The following is a 24,635-nucleotide window of genomic DNA, read 5'->3' on the forward strand; positions in this document are numbered from 1 at the left end:
CTGACTTGTTTGTTGTGTAGCCATATGGTGTAAATTCATCCTCATTCACTGAAGGGGAAACAAAATCCTTTGATTAAACAATTAAAGAGATGTAGCCATTTGATTTGTGAAAAGGTCACATGCAGGATGGGACGCTGGCTCCGAGTGTGACCGAGTGTGATACGGAGGGAGGGCGGGGGAGCAGTAGTAGGCAGATGCTGAGGAGAGAGAAGCAGGACGGAAAATACAACAAGTGAGGGAACTGTTGCTCTGCAAATAAAGTCTCTGTGTAGCGGGATTTCTGCGCGACGAAAGTCTGCAAAACTAACTCGTCAGAATACTTCATTACCAGGAGACTTTGATTTTTTTTTTTTATTTTTTATTTTTTATTTTTTTACCGCTGACACTCTTTGGTAAAACAATTGCCTCGACCATTGTGGACGATGCTAACCGGCCACCATGCAGAAGTCCTGGGTGAGATGCTCCAAGTTTGAATGATAATGTGACTGAGTTTACACCGTAGCGCAACTTCAACCTGACTGTGGAAACGCAGTGAGTCTTCGAAGGATTTCATTTTCGGTCCTGGACCAGTTTTCCTGCGGCGTCTTCATCTGAAACCGGCAGCATGAAAACACTGAACACCGGGTAGAAGAGAAACAAAGACAGAGAGAGAACATCTTGGTAAGCTTCTCAAAAGTTCCCCTGTAAAATCAATATTTTATCCTGCTTGTAGTCTCTAGGTTTTAAAAACGTAAACCGAAACAAATTCAGTCAAGATACTTTATAATTCAGAGTGGGCTATTTCTGTAATTCAAAACTGACCAGCGTTTAAACCACATTGCATGTGGGCCTGTAATAATATCAACACGGTCATGAACCCAGTTCGCTTGAGTATCAATGTTGTTACTGATGTGTCACACGTGTTTCCTTTAATGAACGAATTCTTTTTGGTTAAATAGACATAATGCATTATGCTAATTTTGTTTGTTGCCATCACATTTTCTTCATTTGTAAAAAAAAAAAAAGAAAAATCCCTAGTACGTTTTATTAAGTTTGTTTTTCATGTTACACTTCTACTAAATAATGAAGATAACATTTATAGTGGGTTTGAGCTAAAATTATTATTTTATTATCTGCATGAGTGTTGTCTTTTATTTTTCAACTAGACTGCAAGATATTCATTAATTTGTTGTGATGCAGCCATAAAATGTTTTCTGCTTCATCCAAGTTACCTTTAAAACAAAAATTTGGTCTGCTCTTTTTTCAGAATTTACCTTTTTATGACCTGTAAATAAACTGTGCATTGAAAGGAAGAGAAGACTGCTGAAGATAAATCTCATCCAGCCCCCACCTATATATATAGGGTGTAAAGAAGTGTGAGCCCATCAACAACAAAACAGGCAAGGCAGTCGGAAGACAAGAGCAGAGATTTAACAGTTCCCTCATTCTTCTCTTCTCATTTCTGGACAGACAAGTAAACCCCCTTCCCCGCATGTGGTGGGTGAGATGAACTCCAGTGGGAATACTGTAGACCCCACCTGACAGCTCTCTGCCTGATCAACTGAAAGCTTTTCACTAGAGCTTCCAAATCCACAGAGCTGGACAAAAAGAAATTATCAGTTTCCAAAAATCCAACATCTCAACAGAGCTCATTTTAGATTTATGATATTAATGATATTTTTGCCTTGCAAAGTGATGTATTATCTTTAGATAGGTCAAGAGCTCTCAGACACGTCAAACCACAGGACATTGGAAAATAAAAGGATATAAAACAAATGTACAAAACACCAAGAAATGGAAACAAATCTTATAGTCTTCTTGGTCTGATTTCTGAATATATCCTGATTTGACTGTCCCGTTCAAGCGTACAAGCATACATTTCCACCATCACCTTCTCCATCCAGTAGTTACTTTCCACCCAGACTTCAGCCTGGCTGGCACAACCATTCCGGCTAAGGGGGAGGAAGACTTCCTCACGCTGGCCACCTCCCGGCTCAGCCGCAAGAAACGTGTCATCGGGGCTGGAGTTGGCGTGGCCATGGTCCTGGTCCTGTTAGTGGCTATTCCTCTATTGGTCCACACCACCAAAGGGGGAGGGTCTGGAGGAGGGGGCACGCATTATGAGATGCTTGGGAGCTGCAAGATGGTGTGTGACACTTTCACCCCCCCACAGGGAGAGCTGACAGCCGTCTCCCCTCAGCCTCCAGACTTTCCAAATCGAAGGAGTAAACAGGGGTTCAGAGGGAGCCCTGGACTTCCAGGTCCTCCAGGCCCTAAAGGCCCCCCTGGGCCCCCTGGAGAGCCTGGTAAGCCTGGCCCTCCTGGTCCACCAGGACCTGGACCCGGTGGCTATGGCTCATCCTTCTACAGTCCCAAAATTGCTTTCTATGCTGGCCTCCGGAAACAGCACGAAGGGAGTGAAATACTGAAGTTTGACGACGTGGTGACCAATGTAGGGAACTACTACGAGCCGAGCACCGGCAAGTTCACCTGCCCTCTGCCTGGTATCTACTACTTCACCTACCACGTCCTGATGAGAGGAGGTGATGGAACGAGCATGTGGGCCGACCTGAAGAAGAACGGACAGGTGAGTGGAGAGTTAAGTGGGTGTTTTTGTGGGTCTGAAGTGTCTCTCTAAAGTTGCTATTTGAGAGTTTGGATTTTTGACACAAACTTTCAGTCTGCAACTGCTTACCAAGAAAATAAATGGGTGAAAATATTTTGCACATTTTAGGCACAAAATATTGTCACTCTACATCACCAGCACTGAAAACAAAAAGAGGAACAATTTTATAATTTAGTCTAGTGCAACATACAGCTCATAGGTCAGAACTTCATGTCACCCAATGTAGACAACCAAATGCACAGATTGTAGATGCAAATGCATATATGCATTAAACATAAGTGTTTTCAGATTTCATATAATTTGTCTAAGGCAAGACTGGGGCACATAGTCGAAGAGGGGTGGCCCATGAGTTAAAAGGTGTTATACTCAAATTTAAAACCTTTTCTGATATAACAAATTGTTATATTATAATTAATAATATTTTTATATAATTATGAATTTCCTTAATATAAGACAAAATCTGCATAAAATGTAGTTTGTTCAAAAAAATTATATGGGGAAATCTGGTCAGTTTGGCTTGTAAGATCTTGAGCAGCTACACACAGCCACTCCTGCTTTCACACCTTTTGGTCACACCATTGTCTGTGGCTGCCAAAAACTGTTGTAAATAACTGCTGCAAAAATTAAACAATTTTCTCACAAAATAACACTGACTAATGGTGTCATTATTATTATAGTAAAATAAAACCAAATTCAAAACTATCACTTTTGAGACATTTTAGTAAAACGGATTGTTAATATTTTACTTTTAAGCAGACACACACCAGATGATTCAGCCAAGATCCAAAACCACACACTTATACTACGTAACTTCAGATTGGTTATGCCAGGGACTTTCGATACCACAGAAACACATGTGATTAAAGATGACTTCAGATTGAAGCAAACATGGAGGCACCCTGTTGTCGACTAGCATGTCAACTAGTAGCATTGTACTGAACAAATTTGAATAAAATAACATACGTAGTCATGGCTGAGGAAGTCTAATCAGCATCCACATGTTTTGTAGATGAGCTGAAAGTTTACAAGTTGGACATAAAGTTTTATTGTTAATCATCAGCAAGCTGCTGCTACAAGTAAACATCGGACAGGTTCCCAGTCATCTTGCTCATGTTGACTGTTGGTTTTTGTTCAGCATCTATCGCCTTCTTTCACATTATAAGATTGAAATATTAAACATGACTGATACTGATGATTGAAGATCGAGGAGAGTCTGAGCTTATCTGGGCCATTAAGATCACATTGAAAATCCCTTCATATTACAGGATCAATGTATACAGTACTGTATTTCAGGGAATAAATCTGGGACCTACTTTTGGTTTAGGTGTGAAAGGTCATTACAGATAACAGTATGTGATGTACAAATCAAAGCGAGCATATTAAAGATAATTTTCAAGGTTGAATCATGAGGGAAAAACTTTGTTCATGGAAGAAAATGCAGAGGGAACATCCAGCATGTAGCAGACCCTGACACATTGAAAAGATCAGAAATAACCAGCTCCTTTCAATAGACAAAAAAAAATTAAAGTTCACATTACTATCTCAACCAGATTATGTGACTTTCAGACTTCATCTGAAATTCGAAACTTTTAAGAAAAATTTCAAGTCAGCAAATCTTGTTTCTTTTCACGTTTTTCAAGTTAAAGAATCAGCTCTTCATAGAATAGAAAAGTCACAGTCACAGCTGCTGGAGCCATTTAGTACCAAAATCAGTGTCAAGAAACCACCTGAAGCTGCTCTCACAAACTTTTCTATATTCCAGGTGTGTCGGGTTACAAACTGAATTTGACACAAACCTTTATCATGGCTGCCAATTTTATTAACATTGTGGAAAGAAGGTGTCATAATACAAAAAAGAGCCTCTGATGAGACTTAAGTTTGATAATAGGAAGTCTAGTAATGCTAATATTGTTTTAGCAACAACATTAATACCACCTAGCCATTTCAAATACAATATGGTTTATATAAAAGTATAATAAACTAATATATACTGTCTCATTATGGGTTAACTATCTGTTAGTGCATAAAGTGGTTAGAATGAGCTCCACCTTTACCAACAGTGACTTTTGACCCCTATCTTCACTTTACATGTTTTAACATAATCAGTCTTGTTTAAAATACATTGCTTTTTTGTGAAATACTTTTAAGTACTTTAAATCAAATGTAGATTATCTGCCTAGTGTTTTTATTTGACCAAAAGATTTGAATTGGTACTTGTAGTGGAGAACCTTTAGGCCAATGCTTGTACTTTTACTTGAGTATTGAGTTTGTGTATTTCTACCAACTCTGCACACAGTGTATTACATTTGGCTCTGTATGGGGCTGAATAGTTGCCTCCGTGATGATATTAAGAGCACCAGTGTTAATGTTATGGCTGAACTCAATTCATCATTTTAAGTTACTGTAAAAGACTTCAAGTCAGATAAAATATTAATGTTTGTTGATTCTACAAAACAAAGGTTTAGAGTGTGCAAAACAAAAACTAAATTAACTGAAACAAATGAAACCACTGGACACTCTAAAATTAAATGGAAATTTAAATTGCAATTTAAAAGGAACTTCATCCCGTTGCTTACAACAATAATCATTATGTTAAATTAAAAAATTGTGTTAAAGGTACACACAGATATATCTTTCAGCCATTAGATGGCTTTGTCAATTGAATGTAAACGTTAAATGTTTTTGGTGTTTAATGAAATAATACTGATACAATTACTAAGCAAATCTAAAAAATATCAGCATGAAAAGCATCAAATGATTGTTGCAAGGCTACTTAAATGGACTGCACAGCATTGCACAGGTGTTGCTGTTATTGTGTAATACTGTGACTACCAATCAGCATTTTTAGCATTTTGAAAAAGTAGATTGTTAACAGAGGTACAAAACATAATGATGTATTTTAGACAAGTGTAAACCAAATGTATCACAACATACCAAAAAAATCAAAATGCTGTGAAGCGAAATGACTCACCATCCTCTATTTACTAATGCAGTTAGTTATAAGAAAATGAGAATACAATAATATAAAGACAAAGAAGAATACATGAAGGCAGGATGAATGTAGAAACATAAGTGAGATCAAAAAATACTTTATGGGGAAAACCAAAACTGTAATTAAATGTACAACTTGGAAACAAAGAGAGAGAGAAAGAGAGTGAGAGAGAGAGAGAGAGAGAGAGAGAGAGAGAGAGAGAGAGAGAGAGAGAGAGAGAGAGAGAGAGAGAGTGACAGCCAAGCGATCAAGAGGATAACAATCTCCCATGTCTCAGTGGAACAAAACCCAAATTCAACAGCTGGTACTGTCCTCTGAGGAACTCTGACTTAACACTAATAAATAAACAAGTACAAAAAGCCTGGAAAAAGCCTTGAACGCTTCCATCTGGAGATCCGTGACAAGCTTGAAGTACTAAGCCCTCAGTCTGTGGAGGAGCTATGATTCTGTGCTGCAGAACAGAAGACTGACGTCCTGGGGATTACCAGAGACAAAGAAAAAAACATGCTATGCATTGTAACAACCAAGTCAAACACACACAATTTACACGGTAGATAAACTGACAACAATATGTTACTGAGACGACCATCACACTGCTACACTGCTCTTTACAAACATACTTAACTGAATCTCCATCTTAAAAGACTGTTAATATGCAAATGACATTTGAACAGTCAAAATGGCGAACATTTTTTTTATTCCTAAGTAAAACGAAAGGAATTTTGTTTTTATTTAACTGTACAGAACTGCCAGTATGACACCCAACAGAAGTCTCCAGCTCGAGTCAAACCTTTCTCTCATTTTCTTCAGTGTTTGAATGCTTAAAGCTGCCCTTGCTAACCCTACTGTTGACCTGTAGAGGAGATCAACATGCCTCTTATAGAAGAGGCATGTGAAACCAGTAGCTGCATTTTGGATATCATACTCTCCACACTCCTCTACGTGCTATATGTAAGCATGTAATGCAGCATACTTCCTGGTCTTAATGGAACCCACACCAGGTATGGAAAAAAATGTGAAACTCTACATGCTGCTCACGATGTGCTTCTGGTTTGGAAATGGTGTACGAGTTACTAGTGAACCAACTCGGCCCCATATGCAGCAAGCTGTGATGCAGCATGCGTTCTGACATCTGTAAATTGTAGCCAATATTACATTTTTGCCCTTGTCCACCACAACTTTAACACCACCAGGTGGTATCAATGTGGTATCAATCAGTGTAAGACTGGTCCAATTCTGGTACATCACTAGGTTTCTGACATAGAATCAAGCTAACATTAGACCATGGGTGAGGAACCAATCCTTTTTTGGTGGATTTGGTGGTCTTTTTGCTAAAATCTCTTCCCACTGCAAGATTACAATGGCTATTTGATCTATTAGTTTTTCATGAGTTGCTTCCTCTGATTGGAGGAGTGTGTATTTGGATATCCACATCTAGTTGCATATGACAAATTAGAGCAAAATAAATTGATTTGTCTGCAGATTAGTTTTGTTGATTAAGGTCTGTATTTTTTCATCGTGAAATATTGCAAATCTTCAAAAACAATGTCCATGGAATAAGTCCATCATTGGTATGACATAAAAGCAAACAAATCCTCAGACTTGACAAGCTGGAAACAAACATTGTTATTTTGGCTTGATCAATGACTGAAATCATTAACTGAGCATAAAAAGACTTCTTTTGGAAATTAAACTTCTCCAAAGGCTGTACAAGCTAAAACAATTTCTGTTAAAATCAGCGTATAAAGTACACAAAAGGTCCAGATTTACACTAGAAAAGTAGAAAAATGAATTTCCAAAAAAAGAGATATTCAAATTGTCTTACAGTAGTTCAATTTGTAATCAAATCATCTGCAGCACCGGAGACGAGCATTTGTTTCTTGGCTCACGGTCAAATTAAGCATAAATCTGTTGAATACCATTTTCAGGTGCAGTGTTGTGCACCAAATGCACACATTAGTACATACTAGCTCTTTACTGTGACTCACTGAATCCATAAAAACAGTTACTGTGCACTTGTTGGGATATGCATAAATGCCAGATATAATTGCTGACTTGGTTTGTTGTGTGTCTCCACAGACATTGTCATTCCTGTCTTCTCCTGCTGTTAAATCTTTCATAGCCTTTAGATGAGATCTTGTCCCCTCCACCTGTGCCCCTCCTTTACATGCACACACATACACGCACGCACACACAGACACACACACACACACACACACACACACACAGGATATTGACTCTATCCTCATCAATTATCTTTTCATCAACTAAATTATTTAACTCAATTCAGTGCTGATCTTGCCCTCACAGTTTCATTGCACCCAGTTTTTTTCCCAGTGTATAGACAAGTGCTCCCATAGCAGAATGAACCAGCTATGAGGGAATAAGGAATGAGGAAAAACCTTGGAATAAACCTTGAGAATAATATTGAAAAAGTTGGTCAACTGAGAGTCTGCACAGACATTGAAAGGGCTTTTTATATATTATTGGGATTCTTGTTGTTATTTTTACTGTAACAGTCAGAATTCTGTTTCCGGTAATAAATGTTTTGTCTCATCTATTATAACAAGAAAATTCTTTATAAATTTACTTGAACAACGTAAAAGGTTACTGTACAAATTTGAATTGAAGTAAGTAGTTAGCCTACTCTTACATTACCACAATTATTTACCTGATAGGTCTATAATTTAAACAAGACCACATCCTTCATACCAACTTGAGTTTTTATTGACCATCAACAGCCAACTATCAACAGCCTTAGGGACAACATTTATTGCAAGTTTTTTTTGCAGATTTATGAGGAATTGGTTGTGTGTGTATGTGTGTATGTGTGTCTGTGTGCGTGTGTGTGTCAATGTCCAGTATTCACATGTTTATACTGGACACACAAAAACATATTTAATTTACATCATATTGGTGTACAACAATTTACAAGTCAGAATATTATTATTTTGTGGATGTAATTTGTGTGTTCAGTTTGTGCTTTTAGTATTATCAAATAGAATGTGATGTTAATAATTACAGTTAGTTAGTTTACCAAGTTTAGTTTTTAAAAACAATCAACAATGGTGGAAGCTCATAAAATCAATCATAATTTCATTAAATCTAAACACAAAACACATTTTAGATTCAGTGTGACTTATCCAGAGCATCCTCACTTCTTTTTAGACGTATTAACTCCTTTATTAATATCCTATAGCTTTATTAATTTGGAAAATTCCCTCTTCCAGGCTGTAAACAAATATAATTTAAAAAACATGGCTCATGCAGCGGCTCACAGCAGAATTCCTCTGACCTGATTGACAAACACTTATTTGGTGTCATCTGTGTGGATTTCAATTATAGGACGCATACTGACTAAAACTGTTGTTTTATATTTGTAGCACGTGTGTCTTTATACGAGCACTGTGAGGCTGATATGTGTGTCAGTGATATTGTCAAAGAGCTGAAAATAAGACACATCCTGGGGAGAGATCACTGCAGACACAAGAAGGACACAGACAAGTGGGCTGACCAAGGAAGAGACATAGAATGATATGCAGAGGAGAATAGACGAATTGGGATGAAAAAAGAAGAGGACATATAGTGTCCTTTTTCATGACAAAGGGAGCAACGGAGCATGGTAATCAGACATATCAGACATCTCGTGTAGCCAGCTGATTGTCCCAACTGTTGGCAAAAGGAATTTTCTTCAATCCTTATGTCCCATAACTCATGAAAAGATTGGTGTTGAGGTAAATGACCTTTTCATGGATATATAATTCACCACCAAAATATACTTTGCCCTTTACAGTGATGAGCATGGGGTGGGAGTATGAATATTTATAGCAGGACCAATATAGGAGAGTATGGGTTGGTCAGTCGGTCAATGTGGAACCCCCCCCCCCCCCCCCCCCCCCCCACACACACACACACACACACACACACACACACACACACACACAAACCATCGTGTCCATGTAGTAGAAGCATTTCAGGATCTTATCTGTTGACACTTGCTAACCTCATTATGTGGCAGTGGCATTAAGTGAGATTTGACCTACTGGAGGATGAGACTGGTGGACAAACCAGTGCCTTATTAAAGCTCAAGAAAATGAGGTATGGCTCAGCTTTAACAATGTAAGGTGTAAAAGTTAGAAGGAATTACATTAAAAGTGGAGAGTTAAACTTTGGATTAAAAATGTCATGCAGTAAATGTGTGCTCTGAAAAAGCATCATAGGTTGGTTTTTATCATTGCGCATATTATTAAGTGTATCCATTTTTGTGAGGTTATAAATACTGCAGGTTTCGATGTGGGTGATAAAGAAAACTGGAATAATTTAGAGTGACGCTTAAGTAACAAGCAGCAAACTAACACTTTTCATTGTAATTACTGGATCATAAAACCCTGTACTCAATCACAGTTTTTTAATGTACCCCTGTTTGATTAACTAATAACTCTGAGCTAATTAGATAGACCATTTAAAAGTTGTGGTGATGACAAGCTCGGACTCAATTAGAAGAAAGAAGCAGCTTGTCTAGAGTAGGTGGCTATGATGTGGCTACCGTGAGAGGTGGAAGCTGTTAATTACAGTATATGTCAGAGAAGGTGTCAATTTGGGCTTCATGTGGCACTTCATTAAACACTTTCAAATGTTTTTTTATTTTGGCACTTTCACAGCTCCCCATGCCCACTCCACCCTCCAAAAGTTGTGAGTGTTGGTAAAATAACTGATGAGCAACATTAATTTTCTCTGTAATGCATCGCCTTAGTGGCCTGATGTTATAATAGACATCATTTCCTGTAAAAAATGAGCAGCATTTATTGTAGAGCAAACAAATCTCCTTATATACCTTGTAGATTTTCCTTGTTTAGTTTTTTTAGTTTAGTTTCACATTTACGTGCATGTTCCTACATTATTTGACTATATGTTTCTGCCTGCAGAATATAATGACTGAGGCCATTATATCCTGCAGGCTATAACAACTCAGCTGGTTGTTACTGTGTTTTGTCATGCCTTTGTTGTGCTTTTATTTTTTTCCCCATTATATAATAATGTCTCTACATCAAGGAACCAGGATTTTGTCTCTTTTACAAATAGTAATGTTCGCAGTGTTAAATAGTGGCATTTTCAGAACTAACACAACAATGAAAAAGAGTACTCTGGAGAATTAAAATGTTTAAGATTCGGTGTCTTTTAATTAAATGAACAGTAACTTCTGACCTGCGACACAGATTTTATATAATGATTAGGTGTTAAGCAATTAGTCACTTCTTGTGTCATACACAGTAGACGCAGATGCACACATCTTTGTAAAACGCACATTGATTTATTAAGGAATAGTACAATTTAACCTGGTCTGCAACTTGACTGTCCACAGCCCATTTATGTCCAATTAAGGCATTGCTTCCACCCTCAAAGGCTTCAGTCTGGAGCCAATTAGAAACTTTTTTAATCAGCATCTTGACACCTTGGGTCTTGAGTGTCATGGCAAAATATTAGCATTTAGTATGCCAATTAGTGTGTGAGTTTGCGGTGCAGGAAAGGGGTTACATGTCAACCTGCAGAACAGGATACCTCAGGCTGGTACACATGGGTGGAGGCAGAGAGCAGCTTTTACAAAAAGGGCCATTTCAATTGCCCTTCCTCTTTGTCCCAGTTCACCTTTAGAGGTCCCTCAGGAAAGTTTAAGAGACCCCTGTCTCAATCTCCTCGCTTCGCTCTGAGAGGTCTGTACATCACAGTGAATGAATCCTGTCAGTTTTATTACCAGAGGATCAAGGCACCACTGTGAAACAAAACAAAACTGAAAAAATAACACACAGCCCACCTCCCCAACCTCATTTATACCCTTCCCTCCTCTGAAACAGGCATGCTTGATCAATTTGTTATCCCCATCACTCACAGCCCCTCTCAATTTTGACTTCCTTCACTTGAATCCTGTGCTTAGACTGTTAAAGTGCATGCAACTGCTCACCTGTCTGTGCCCTGCTTTCACACCATTCTCTTCACTACATGTCCTTCTTTCTGTTACTCCGAGCCCTCCTTGTGTCAGTTTTCCCTGAGACAAATCTCAAGCATTAATAATATAAACACTCAGTTTGATAGTGGGCTGATATAAATAACAATAATAAAAGTCTTTGGCTAAATACATTTGAAAGACAGTATGCCAGCCCTTAAAAATGTCACACAAATCAGTGGCACTGTGTTGCCTATTTCTTCACTGTCCCTCGCTCCCTGTCTTTCCCACCTTTCTCTGTCCCTCTCCCCTCATTTAATGTTGACCCTATAATGAAAAGTGGAGGCAGTGTAATCTTCTCTATTGTCCCGGGGGTCTCCCAGCTCCTCAACAGCAGCAGATCAAGTCAGAACAGCGGTGGACAAACAGACAGAAATTCACTCCCTTGTCGCTATCAATCTCCGCTGCTGTTGACAATAATCCTGATTTGCCTTTCCCTCTCGTTTTCACTCCCAAAGCCCCAGCGCCTCCTGCCCACTTTAAGAAAACAAGGTTTCACTGAGATTGTTACTGACAGCTGAACCTGCAGATTCATCTGTGCATTCGGTGTCAAAAAGCTCTGCAGCTCGGCTTGGTCCATGACATTATGACATGTTCCACATTGACAATGGAGGCTTGTAGTACAACAATGTAAAAATAATTATTTTTATTACTTATTAAAAATAGTTATGTTTATTTGATTTTCTTAAGTACATAGTTTACTCTTTCCGTTAACGTTACAATGATTAAATGAAAATTAATGATATGTTTTAAAGTGCATGTAGTAAAAACAACTTGTTTAGCATAAAAAATGGCCCCTGTGGATGATGTGCATTAAATCATCAAATTGTTAATCTCTAAGAAGCATTTTATTGTTGCTGGCTGAACCAGAGATTGCTCATCAGTATATGTTCTTTTTTTAAATGCCAAACTATAATATGAAAAGCTACTTCTAACTACAGCTGTCATTAGATAGAAATAAAATACATTTTGTGGAGTGGACATGAATAAAATCTAAATAATTATATGTTCACTTTGTATACATTATATTTGTACATATTGTGTGATGTAAAAAAATATTTAATCTAAACAAAAATGTTAACGTCTTCATATAACTTCGTATATGAGGACAACTCTGATGACATTTGATTCATGATAATAATATATTTTACAGTGCTCTGGCAATTATACAGGTGATGAGTGCGATAATATTTCAAATGTCACCCTCTTAAAAATAAGTTCATAAAATGTATAAAATAGTGAAATTGTCCACTGGGCTAAATTATATATAGGAGCGGAATGCAACCATGAATTAATCACAGACATAATACATAAAATGTCAGCACTGTCTGAGTCGAGGCTAAGTAAACCTACGCATCTCTTAAGGAAGTCAACCATAAAAAGCCATAAATAAAATGGTGTCCTTTGGGCTGGCAAATATAATTAACTGATGTCCGTGTTTAAAAGGCAATTTCAATTAGCTGGTGTAAATATCACTGCTGCAACTTTTGTTTACCTTTTTATTTGTGTTATTACTTAAACAGGCAGAAAGACACTCAATAGTATTATATAATGAAAAGGCTTGTTATATTGTTGTCCATCAGATGTAAAACAGTTCCACTGTGATCTTATACTAATAGCAACATGCAGCAGCCTGTCAGCGTCTAACTGAAATGAAAATACTGTCAGGTGAATCCCACCGTTCAACCATTTAGACAGATGTTGGATGTACAAGATGTCAGAATTTCTTTACTGTTTTATTTTTCCCAAAACCTATTAGGCCTCCTCAAGGGAGCTTTTCAGTCCCTTTAGAGCCAAGCAGTCTAACAGTACAAAATCACAAAATGTCTCATGTTCTACGTGGTTTTTCACTTGCGATTTATAAAAACAAAGAAGAAAGAGGGATATCTCTTATCAAGATGCAGAGAGAGCGGGCTGAGTGTGTGTGTGTGTGTGTGTGTGTGTGTGTTTGTAGGATCTCATTCTGACCTGCTGCTAGTATTTCATGGGCCCATTTGACCAGTGTAGCCTATTCTGTGCCCCCATTTATTGTGATTGTATGGAGTTATTGAGGAGTTGGACCTATTAGGCGGGGAGCTGCCATGGCTGTCCAACTACCAATTACAGCAGCATGCAGCCGTGTATAGCCTGGCCTGATGCATCTGGAGGTAGGGGAGGGTGAGAAATGTTGTAAGGAGGGGAGGTGAGGGAGGCATAAGGGGTGGGAGTTGGGTGTATGGGGGTGGTTGTGGTCCTCAGGAGACCTGCCACAGCAGCACAACGTTAATCAATCCGATTTAGGTCGGACAGGGACACACTTAGTCGCTGCTCCCACCAACACTACAATGCTGGGGGAGAGAAAGTGTGTGCGTGACCTGCATCTCACTCAAGTGTATGGACACAAAAAGATGGATAGATGGGTCCAGAATGAAGAGATAGAGATGGGGTAGCGAATGAGAGAGGAATGATGGAAGAGGCTTGAGGTGTGGAGGGAGAGACAACAATTAATGGACTGATGTGAGTTGAATTAATATAAAGGAAATGTATTGATTCATTTCTGTGTATAGGAGCGGAATAAAAATGTTTCACCTTCTCTACATGGAAGAAATACAGAGATATATGCTGAGCTGAATTGATAAAATTTGGAAAAAAGGCTCATTATTGGATAGATGATTAGGACAAATGGGGAATTTAGTTTCATTTGATTTGTTTTAGTGATCACAAGGGAGTCAAAGAAGCTTGATGACTTGAGGAGACGACAGACCATATCCTTAGTCAGACCCAGACCCAGAGCAGGAGACAAGGATGGAGTGAGGGTAACATATTTGCATTCATTAATATGTATGCTCTTTATTTTCCACTATTAAATGGGTTGTTTGCTTGAATAGTTGGTTACTTACTTAATGATAGTGCAATTTATTATAAGCAGATTTGCTTACTTGGTGTGGAAAAACTTCAGACATGAAACAACTTTAAATAACAGAAAACACCACATTGAATAAACGTATGTAATTCTTCAACCAATTAGCGGTTGCGCCACCTTGAAATGTGTTCAAGTAAATTCTGGGATATTGGACTGTTCATCTAGGGACAAAAAAGGGTTCCAATTATATGAGGAAAGAAGGAGCATGCATTTAAATCTGCTACTTGTGCAGCCAACTGAAGCTGTTTGGTTATAATTTGGTCACAAAGGCACCTCTTTTTAGTTGTATATATACACATGTATGACAGCATTGCCATCTTCAGATTTGTGCTGGGTAGTGGTCAATGGTATCATGTAAACACGGCAACAACAGCAATTTTGGTTGTTGGATATAATGATTTTCTCCTAACTGACTGCTTACACCATTACAGACCCAGACCCTCAGGATCAGATCCTCTCAGTTTCTGTCAACACAAATAGTCTCGATGGTGGAAAAAGGGAAAGAAATCAGGACAGTAAACTTTTTTAAATTGTGTGAGACTCCTGGTGTGTTGGCTGTGAATACCAGCAGTTGCTAGATGGTAGCCTCTAAATGTCAGGTTTTGTGAAGCTCATAACATCAGGGCCTTCTTTTAACAATCGTGCAACTCTCTATATGGTGTTGTTCATCAATTTGGCTGTGTATTTTTTTTTTTCACATTTAGCATTTTAACGTAATTATCTTTCATAAAAATGTTTATTTAAAACTGAACTGTTGTTGTCAGTTGCAGCAGGCAAGAACAAAGAAAAATAAACAAAAGCTCCCAAAACCTATGGGACAACATTGGTTCAGCACCAAACGGCAGCAGACCCAGTGAGCGACAAGCTGGTGAACATTTAACAGCTGAGAAGTACAGTGTTTTCTGTTTGAGTTAGTTTGCAAGACCAAAAACACAGAAATAAAAAGTTGGAGAACAGAAAGTTGCCTCTGCTACTGGTTCTCTATCTGCTGGGTGTGTATTGGCAATTCAATTCAATTCAATTCAACTTTATTTATATAGCGCCAATTCACAACAAAGTCATCTCAGGGCACTTTACAGAATAAAGTCAAGATTATAAAGATATATAAAGAGAACCCAACAATTCCCCCTGGAGCAAGCCATAGGCAACAGTGGAGAGGAAAAACTCCCTTTAACGGAAGAAACCTCCAGCAGAACCAGGCTCAGGGTGGACGGCCATCTGCCTCGACCGGTTGGGGTGAGTGGAAAGGGGAGAGAGAAAAGAACAGAGCAACAAAAAGCAACAACAAAACATCGGGCAGATTGGTAGGACCAGTAGCTTCACGCTGGAAGACACACAGCTTCAAAGCCGGGGGACACCTGCAGAAAGGGACAGAGAGAGGGGGACAGAGGAGGACAAAGACAACTACGGGAGAGAACACACAGAGTTAATGACATACAGTGGTGACAATTGGGGGATGAGAGGAGAGGAGAGATGGTCAAGAGGAGGAAAGGAGCTCGGTGCATTGGGGGGTGGGTCCCCCAGCAGTCTAAGCCTATGGCAGCATAACTATAACTAACTATATGCTTTATTAAAAAGGAAGGTTTTAAGCCTAGACTTAAAAGTAGAGAGGGTGTCTGCTTCCCGAATCTGAACTGGGAGCTGGTTCCACAAGAGAGGAGCTTGATAGCTAAAGGCTCTACCTCCCATTCTACTTTTGGAAATTCTGGGAACCACAAGTAGGCCTGCATTCTGAGAGCGAAGTGGTCTACTGGGATGATATGGTGCTATGAGGTCTAAATATGATGGAGCCTGGCCATTCAGAGCTTTATATGTAAGAAGCAGGGTTTTAAATTCTATTCTACATTTAATTGGAAGCCAACGGAGAGAAGCTAGTGAAGGTGAAATATGATCTCTCTTGCTAGTTCCAGTCAGCACTCTTGCTGCAGCATTTTGGATTAATTGCAGGCTCTTTAGGGAGTTACTGGGGCATCCTGAAAGTAGGGAATTACAGTAGTCCAACCTAGAGGTAACAAATGCATGGACCAGTTTTTCGGCATCACTTTGAGACAGGATGCTCCTAATTTTGGCAATGTTCCGTAGGTGGAAGAAGGCTGTTCTAGAGATTTGTTTTATATGTGAGTTAAAGGACAGATCCTGATCAAAAATAACTCCAAGGTTCCTTGCAGTAGTACTGGAGGCCAGACTTATGCCATCTAGTGTAACAATATGGTTGGACATCATATCTCTGAGATTTTTGGGCCCAAATACTATGACTTCAGTTTTGTCTGAGTTTAAAAGTAAAAAATTGTGGGACATCCAGGCCTTTATGTCTTGTAGGCATGCCTGAAGCTTTATTAACTGATTATTTTCATCTGGTTCCATAGATAAATATAGCTGGGTATCATCAGCATAACAGTGGAAATTTATGGAGTGTTTTCTAATAATGTTGCCTAAAGGAGACATATATAAAGTAAAAAGTATTGGTCCTAACACAGAGCCTTGTGGAACTCCATAGCTAACCTTTGTGTGCATGGAGGATTCACCATTAACATGAACAAATTGAAATCTATCAGATAGATAAGATTTAAACCAACCTAGTTCAGTTCCTGTAATTCCAATTTCATGTTCCAGTCTCTGTAATAAAATGTTATGATCAATGGTATCAAATGCAGCACTAAGATCTAACAGAACAAGTATAGAGATGAGTCCAGTATCTGAGGCCATGAGAAGATCGTTGGTGACTTTTACCAGTGCTGTTTCTGTACTATGATGAACTCTAAATTTTCTTCTATTAATGATGAATATCAACTGTATGCTAACAATTTGTTATCAACTAACCTGGACCTTTTTTCATGTACACAGCATAAACAAGTAAGCAATGAATGCTTGAATAGGATAGAATGGTAAGCAAAACAAAAGCCAAAATTGAAGCAATAGTAGCTAAATGCTAAACTTTGCCAGAAAATGTGCCTAATGATACTAACGAACAACTGCTGGTGAACAGACATACACAAAACAGCGTGTATGTGTCCATGTTTATAAGGTTTGTTCTCTAATTGCTTGACAAGTGAACTGATGTCTTCCCTGATGTCTTCAATGCAACCCCGATCTTCTCTGCAACAGGTGGATCAGGTGTGGGAGCAGCAATGAAAAAAATCATAGAAAGGTTGTGCTCTCAGATGGAAGTTTGAGGCCAAAGATCAGTGCACATCTCATCTATCTACCCAGTGGACAGAAAGGCATCTGTACAGATGACATTACACCCAGATCACAGAACGAAACAGGAAATCAGATGGCACTGGTTACATCCAGATAAAATGAAATGGAGGGTTGGGGTCGGGGCAAACAATCCGAACCTACTAAAATCTTCAGCCTATAATGTAAAACAATAACTTATTAGAATTACTTTGATCATCTGTACATGATATGTTTAATTCATATATGGCATCAAACATCTCTAAAATGCTTAATACTCATTTTGCTTATGTGGAATATGGTAAACCAGGTTTCAACTCAGAGAAATGTTTTTACAGCTGAATTCAATTAATTTGTTCAGTCACTGAGAATGATTGGCATAAATGTTCTGATAGTGTCAAAGAAAAGAAGCACAATCAATACTGACTATTAATAAACAAATATACTTTAGTGCATGTGTGTGTATGTTTGTGTGTATGTGTGTGTGTGTGTTTTGTAAAAATTTGTCTTTCGAGTCTGGATTATTTACAGTGTTTCTATCAGCATGAGTGGGAAGGTGAATTTTCCAATCAAACTGTTTCATGTGGTTAGGACTAAGACTGTTAATATGCCACAAAATGGTAACAAATATTTAATATCAATACAAAATACAGCACGTATGTTTTATCCATCATTACAGCCAGTGAACATGTTTCTTGACTTTTTCACAGGTGAGGGCCAGTGCAATCGCCCAAGATGCAGATCAGAACTACGACTACGCCTCCAACAGCGTTATCCTGCATCTGGATGTGGGGGATGAGGTGTGTGTACAACTGGACGGGGGCAAAGTTCACGGGGGAAACACCAACAAATACAGCACCTTCTCTGGCTTCCTCATCTACCCCGACTGACAGTGTACTCACGTTTATATTCTCTCTCTCTATTCAAGCAAAAAGTTGTCATTTCTTCCGCATCTATCATGCCACACTTCCATAATGAATTTTGTCATTTCACTGTTGCTAAGTGCACAAAACATGAAATAACATGATCACAGTTAACAAATAGAGTTTTAAGAAAATTTGTGCAAAAATAAATATAATATATAGTATATAATATCACTCAACATTTACTGATACACACACTTGTGTACTCATTATTCTGTGCCATGTACAACATGCAACTAACATCTCTTAAGTGTACAAATGCTTACACACACACACACACACACACACACACACACACACACACACACACACACACACTCACACACACACACACGCACTTTGATTTCCATTCTTCATCCAGAGATCATTTCAATCAATTTTAGACCACTGACAGAAGATTTGCCTTAGTGCATCAGTAACAATTGACAGGAGAAGTTCAATTCATGGGTACACACTCATGACCATGTGTGTGTGTGTGTGTTTAGTTGCAGCCCTAACACACACACTATGGGAACCATTTTCATTATGGCTGTTGACCATTGAAAAAAGTTACAAATATATTAATTGCAGCTGATGATACAGCCAACACCATGATCAGTGTCCAGTGTGATGTATGTTTGTGTTCATGCCTGTGTGAAGGCAATGTGTGTGTTTATTCAGTTCGTGAGGAGGTGTAAAAGAATTGCATCCCTATTAGCCTGAAATGCACAGTTTCTGACTCGTTAAGGGAGGGGTGGGGGTCAAGTTGTCGGTAACAGTCCCTTAACACACACAGTTTATCGATAATGGGGTTTAGCTTTGAGATTTTTCCTGAAGCAGATCTTACGACAGATCATGTGCTTCTAATGAGCTGAGGCCTCTACAGCCTCACCCGTTAAGCCAGACTCTCACCTGACATCCATAATTTGATTTATGATTATGATTTATAAAATTTGGTAAACAAGCTTATTCTTTTTCTTGCCAAGAGTTAGATAGTTGAATAAAAATAGCTACCACTCATGTATGTATCAAGTCTATAAGACTGTTATGTTATGTAAGGGTAAACATTGTTTGTACCAACCATAAAACCAAAACTGTTGTTGTTCTGAACGGCCACACTGGAAGGGAGAGTGAAACGGCATTCGTGATCGAGAGGGATGGGACACCATTTGAATAACACGACAGTCTACATAGGAAGACGTCCATATACATGAAAAATGACAAAAAAGAGGAAAGAATTATAAACCCTGATTCCTTTCTCACCTTCTAAGGGTGTCCAGCCACAACAATAAAGTGACCGTGAATGTTGGACTGTCTGAAGTTATTTGATGCAGTTCAGAACCAGACTGGATGTTCCCCCAGTTTATTCTTTTCTATTCATTTAACTCTCTGCAAGCAGATGCTTAAGCCTATTTACTGAGAGTGTCTGTAAAATGCAGGTAAATATTATTGGTGTTTTACCTTTTTTACATATCATGAGTTTTCTGTGCCTTACACTATGTCTGTGTTTTTATTTTTTGTGCATGAAAGAGTTTATCAGTTTGAAGCTGAGGTGCTGTACATATATGAACAACCTGATCCATGTAATGCAAACTGGAATTTGATGGTCCAACGCTGGCAGTGCATTCAAATGTCATCACTAATTTTAAGAAACACATAAAATGGATGTTAACTGAGGACTCCCGACCTTTTGCATATGACTGGACATAACTCACTGCTGTAAATAAAATCTCATAAAATGGAAAACAAGGTTCACTCAGTATGGTGGGAAACAGCTGTGAGAACAAACAACAGAAGCATGTTGCAGTTTAATTTTGTTGCAATTAACTATATTGCTGTAACCAAATTCTTATGTTTAAAAATTCTATTTTTTTCATGATATTATGCTTGGGTAGGTAACATGTACTGTAAAACTAGTTTTAGAAGAAGACTGTTTCAGGTTGGCTTCATGATACACTTGTTAAAATGTGTGGCAGAGACTTTATTGTCCCAACAAGTGTAATAGACCAGCTTTGAAGCTTGGTAGCATGACTATATCTTGATGAGATTTGGATGTGAATTGACATTTTTGTGCTGTGTTTAAAAAAACATCCTGATGTTGTATATTATACACAGACATTCCCCTTGGCTTCACCTAACCTCTGTGCCATGCTGCATTCTACTGTGTGTGTTTTCTGGTGCTGTTACCTTTGTTTATGAGCAGTGTGGAGCCATTGTTGTCACTGTACTTTGCAAGCTGGGATGTGTGTATTTGTTATGTATGAAGTCAACACAGGGGTTTCTCTGGCCTTGAAGACAACAAACACAATAAAAAGAAGAGTCAGGATTATCTTACTGTCACTTTTTTATTCCTTTTGTTCCTAATCGGCCTTTTGTATGTTACAGGAAAATCAGGGGGTGTTGTGATATGTTTTCACAGTGCAGTGTGCTTTTAAAGGTTTCAAGATTTTGGAAGCATGTGTGAAATCTTAAAACTAAGTTAGCTAAGCTATGTATTACACAGATGTGACAATTGACATACAAAATTAGGAATAACACACTCAGAGCCTGCTTCATTCATAAACCTTGTAAAATTGTAATTTTTATAATATACAGATGTTAACCTGCCACATTTATGTACAATCTTTAACTTTGACATTTATCTTTACACATTTAAACATTACAAATGTCCTAAAGAATAATTTTCAAATAATTAAAAAACATTTATTATGAATAGATTTGAATATCTTATATGAGTACCCTGGGATTCTTTATTTATACCCAATCATGAGGTTCATTATTTTGTGAAAGACTATTTGGGCAAATAGTTAAAATTTTGAAAACTAATTTGACTTTGCAAATAATTTGGTGATATCATCATCCATGGTATATAATATCATTAAAATATTAATTAAATGCTGAATCTGTGAAGGCAAAGGATAAGGCATAAAACTAGTATTAAATGGCTGTGGCATGTGGCAGTTCGCATTAAAAACAGACATCTTTCTTAATGGATGCATGGGCTTAGGGACACCTCCCAAACTTGTCAGTAAAAAAACAACAAGATCCAGAAAAGTTGTTGTCTTCTCTAAACTACAGCTAATTAAAATGGATTGAGGTGAAATGGAAATCTGTTCTGTGGTCAGTCAAAATTTGCAATAATTTGGGAAATCGAGGACAATGCCTCCTATAAGGGACCATCTAACTTGTTATCAAAGTCAGCATCTTAAATGGTGTAGCGGTGCAATGCAATCCCAAACCACATTTTGAACTTGCATATTTTGCAAAAGCAACTAAGTTTCTCAATTTCAACATTTGATTTCTTGCCATTGTACTATTTACAATCGGATGCAGTAGGTTTAAAATGATCTGCAAATTATTGGATTTCTTATTATTTTGAATTTACAAAGCTTCCCAACTCTTCTGGAAATGGATGTGTGTATATTACTTACTACAGAGTATTTTTAATGATGCTTTTACCTATTTGTGTTTATTAGTAGACCTTTGTGCAGTTTTGATTTGGTCTGCATCTGATTACAGTTGACACAATGAAGGTAAAAGCAAACAACCATGTAGAGACTTAGAGAGATTGCTTGTTTACCAGATACAACATAACCCATGGTCACTTTTTGTGTTTCAACTTAAGAGTTGCAGTAAAATTGGGAAAAGGAAAATTGAAAATGTAAATATCACCTATAATGCTAATATAATGCTGCATAATGCTGTACTTGCAGGTGGGCTATACACTTACATTAGTGACCTAACATGCTCAAAATAACAATCACAACATGCTGATGTTTAAAATCTAATATTCACCATGTTGTCATAGTTTCTATGTTGGACAAAAATACTAATTAGATTTTGGTCTTTTGTGAGTAAAACCTCAGATATAATGTCAGCTCAGGACTGTAGTTTTTAACATGTACTTTTTGTACTTCTCAAATGAAGTGTGTTGATGGACCTTCTGTAGTTTAGGATTTAGAGATTTGTCTGTGACTGTTTTAGGTTTTATTGTCAGTTTTATGAAAAAATCTATTCAATCTATCAATTGAAGATTTGGTTGTTTCTGAATTCTGCTTTAATACAAATTGAAGAAATACATTTTATCAAAAGGTCTAAAATAGAGCTAAATTACAGCCACAGCAACCTGTTTGAAAGTAGATTTAACATTTACCAAGACTTTTTTTTTTTTACCAGTGACTCTACCCTCTCCAAAGCCACCCTGTGAAAATAAAACATTGGCAGAGGGGACTTCTCACCTTACCAGAATAAAAACAAGGAGATGGAACTTTAATTAGACCTGAGAGGTAATACTATTCTGGATGAGGAGTTTCATGCTATGTGTGCTGCAGACCAGAGTTTTGGGAGATGTTGGAATGGGCGGAATGGTATCTGAGCAGTGTCTCTCCCCCTTCGAGTCCCAGCGCTCCCTCCTCGCCGATTCCAGCATTAAGTTAATTGGACAGGGAGAGAGGGCTGAGGAGGGAAGTGTTCAGCCCCATTAGCAATCCCCCGGTGGAGGGCTGAGCTGAGAGGATCACAGAATCACAAATAGCAGGATTAAAATAATCAATAGGCTTCACTCTCTCTCCTTCAGCACACGCGCACACACACACACACACACACACACCTACACACACACACATGTTCATGAGCAAACACAAACACAGAGACTGAGGAATACTAGTTCAGGGAGCACTACTCTCTTTGGTGCTGTCGGTGGACTTTGGCTTTCACAAATTAGCCTGGGTCATGTAAAATTCGCACATACGCACACACATGCGCGCACGCACACAGACATACACACACACACGCACACACAGAGTTAATGAAGGTTAATTTGAGTCTCTGACAAAATGAGAACCAGTAAAAAGGTCAGAGACATGAAACCACTCTGAATGTGTCTGTATTTTGCTAAGTCCTTTCTGTACTGTCATGTCTGCTGCATTTCCAGTAACTTCTGTACAAAAATCTGAGCCTATTTAAAGTCTTTAAATAAATGTGCATGGTATGACAAAAAACAACATAACAAGAAAGAAATGCTGTATCTCTATTGTATTATAACTTATGTATATAACAATGTTATATAACCTACTACTTAAACACGTGTTCCAAAACAGAAACCAAATGACAATATTAAAAATATCTACTGTAACATACCATAGAATTGTAGCCAAGCCATTTAATTTAACTACAACCTGTAACTACAACCCTACACAACTTGTTTCCCATATGCGGCATAGATCAATGAACCGTAAGTAGTTTTTTGAATAATCAATGTCATAATTGTGAAATAAAATTTTATCTTTATCCCGCTTCCTGAAAGTGAAGATAGCTAATTTTCTTTGTTGGAAATCATCACAAACTGAATATTTTAGGGTGCTGCTGAAACTAGACATTTTTTGAATAATAACCAACAGATTAATTGATAACAAAAAGAATAGTTAGCTGCAGCCTTAAAGGTCTCAGTTTCTGTCATTTCCATGTTTTTAAAGAACTAAACAATGTGAATATAATAAAAATCACTTTTTTGTGTGAAGTCATTTTTTCTTGTTTCTTGTTCTGTGAGTCATCCTGCGGCTGCTAAGATCCCCAGGCTGAGAACCACTGCCTTAAACACAGATGTACATTTAGGGTGTAAAACAAACAACATTTAACACTACTTACATGTTCCTGATCAAAACTATGTAAATTGTGAAATAGGTTTCATATTTGAGAAGTGTGCTTTTAGTCAGGTTTTATAATTCAGTAATGCTTGGCCCAGTGGATTAGACATCTGAGTGAAAAAAATGGTTATCAAATACATTATTCAAATAACATTAAATGCACTCAGGTCAACGAATTATAACCTGGTCTCCCTTCTGCCTGCTTTTCTCCAGTGTCTCATCAGCACATTTGCTCAGGTCCTGCAACAGAAAGTCACTTAATAGCTATAGTTTATTCATTGGAAAATATATAACAAAATTATTTTATTTTATCTTATTTCAGAAAATGATTTACAGGTAAGGTTGTATATTTTGATATAGAAGTTTATAGTTTTTGATATGGCCTCATCAGTATGCACTGGCTTTGTAGTA

The 24,635-nt window shown here is 37.9% G+C and overlaps 1 protein-coding gene across 1 annotated transcript; it reads left to right on the forward strand.

The window, feature by feature from the left end:
* Nucleotides 1–179: 179 nt before the first annotated feature.
* Nucleotides 180–21,407, forward strand: c1ql4b (complement component 1, q subcomponent-like 4b). The gene is made up of 3 exons (XM_067504068.1): nucleotides 180–660; nucleotides 1,247–2,566; nucleotides 18,388–21,407. Exons 2-3 carry the CDS (start codon nucleotides 2,018–2,020, stop codon nucleotides 18,565–18,567), a joined length of 729 nt encoding a protein of 242 aa, XP_067360169.1. The 5' UTR covers nucleotides 180–660; nucleotides 1,247–2,017; the 3' UTR covers nucleotides 18,568–21,407.
* The last annotated feature ends 3,228 nt before the right edge of the window (nucleotides 21,408–24,635 follow it).

The sequence above is a fragment of the Channa argus genome, chromosome 5, assembly GCF_033026475.1.
Source record: "Channa argus isolate prfri chromosome 5, Channa argus male v1.0, whole genome shotgun sequence".
Lineage (NCBI taxonomy): Eukaryota > Metazoa > Chordata > Actinopteri > Anabantiformes > Channidae > Channa > Channa argus.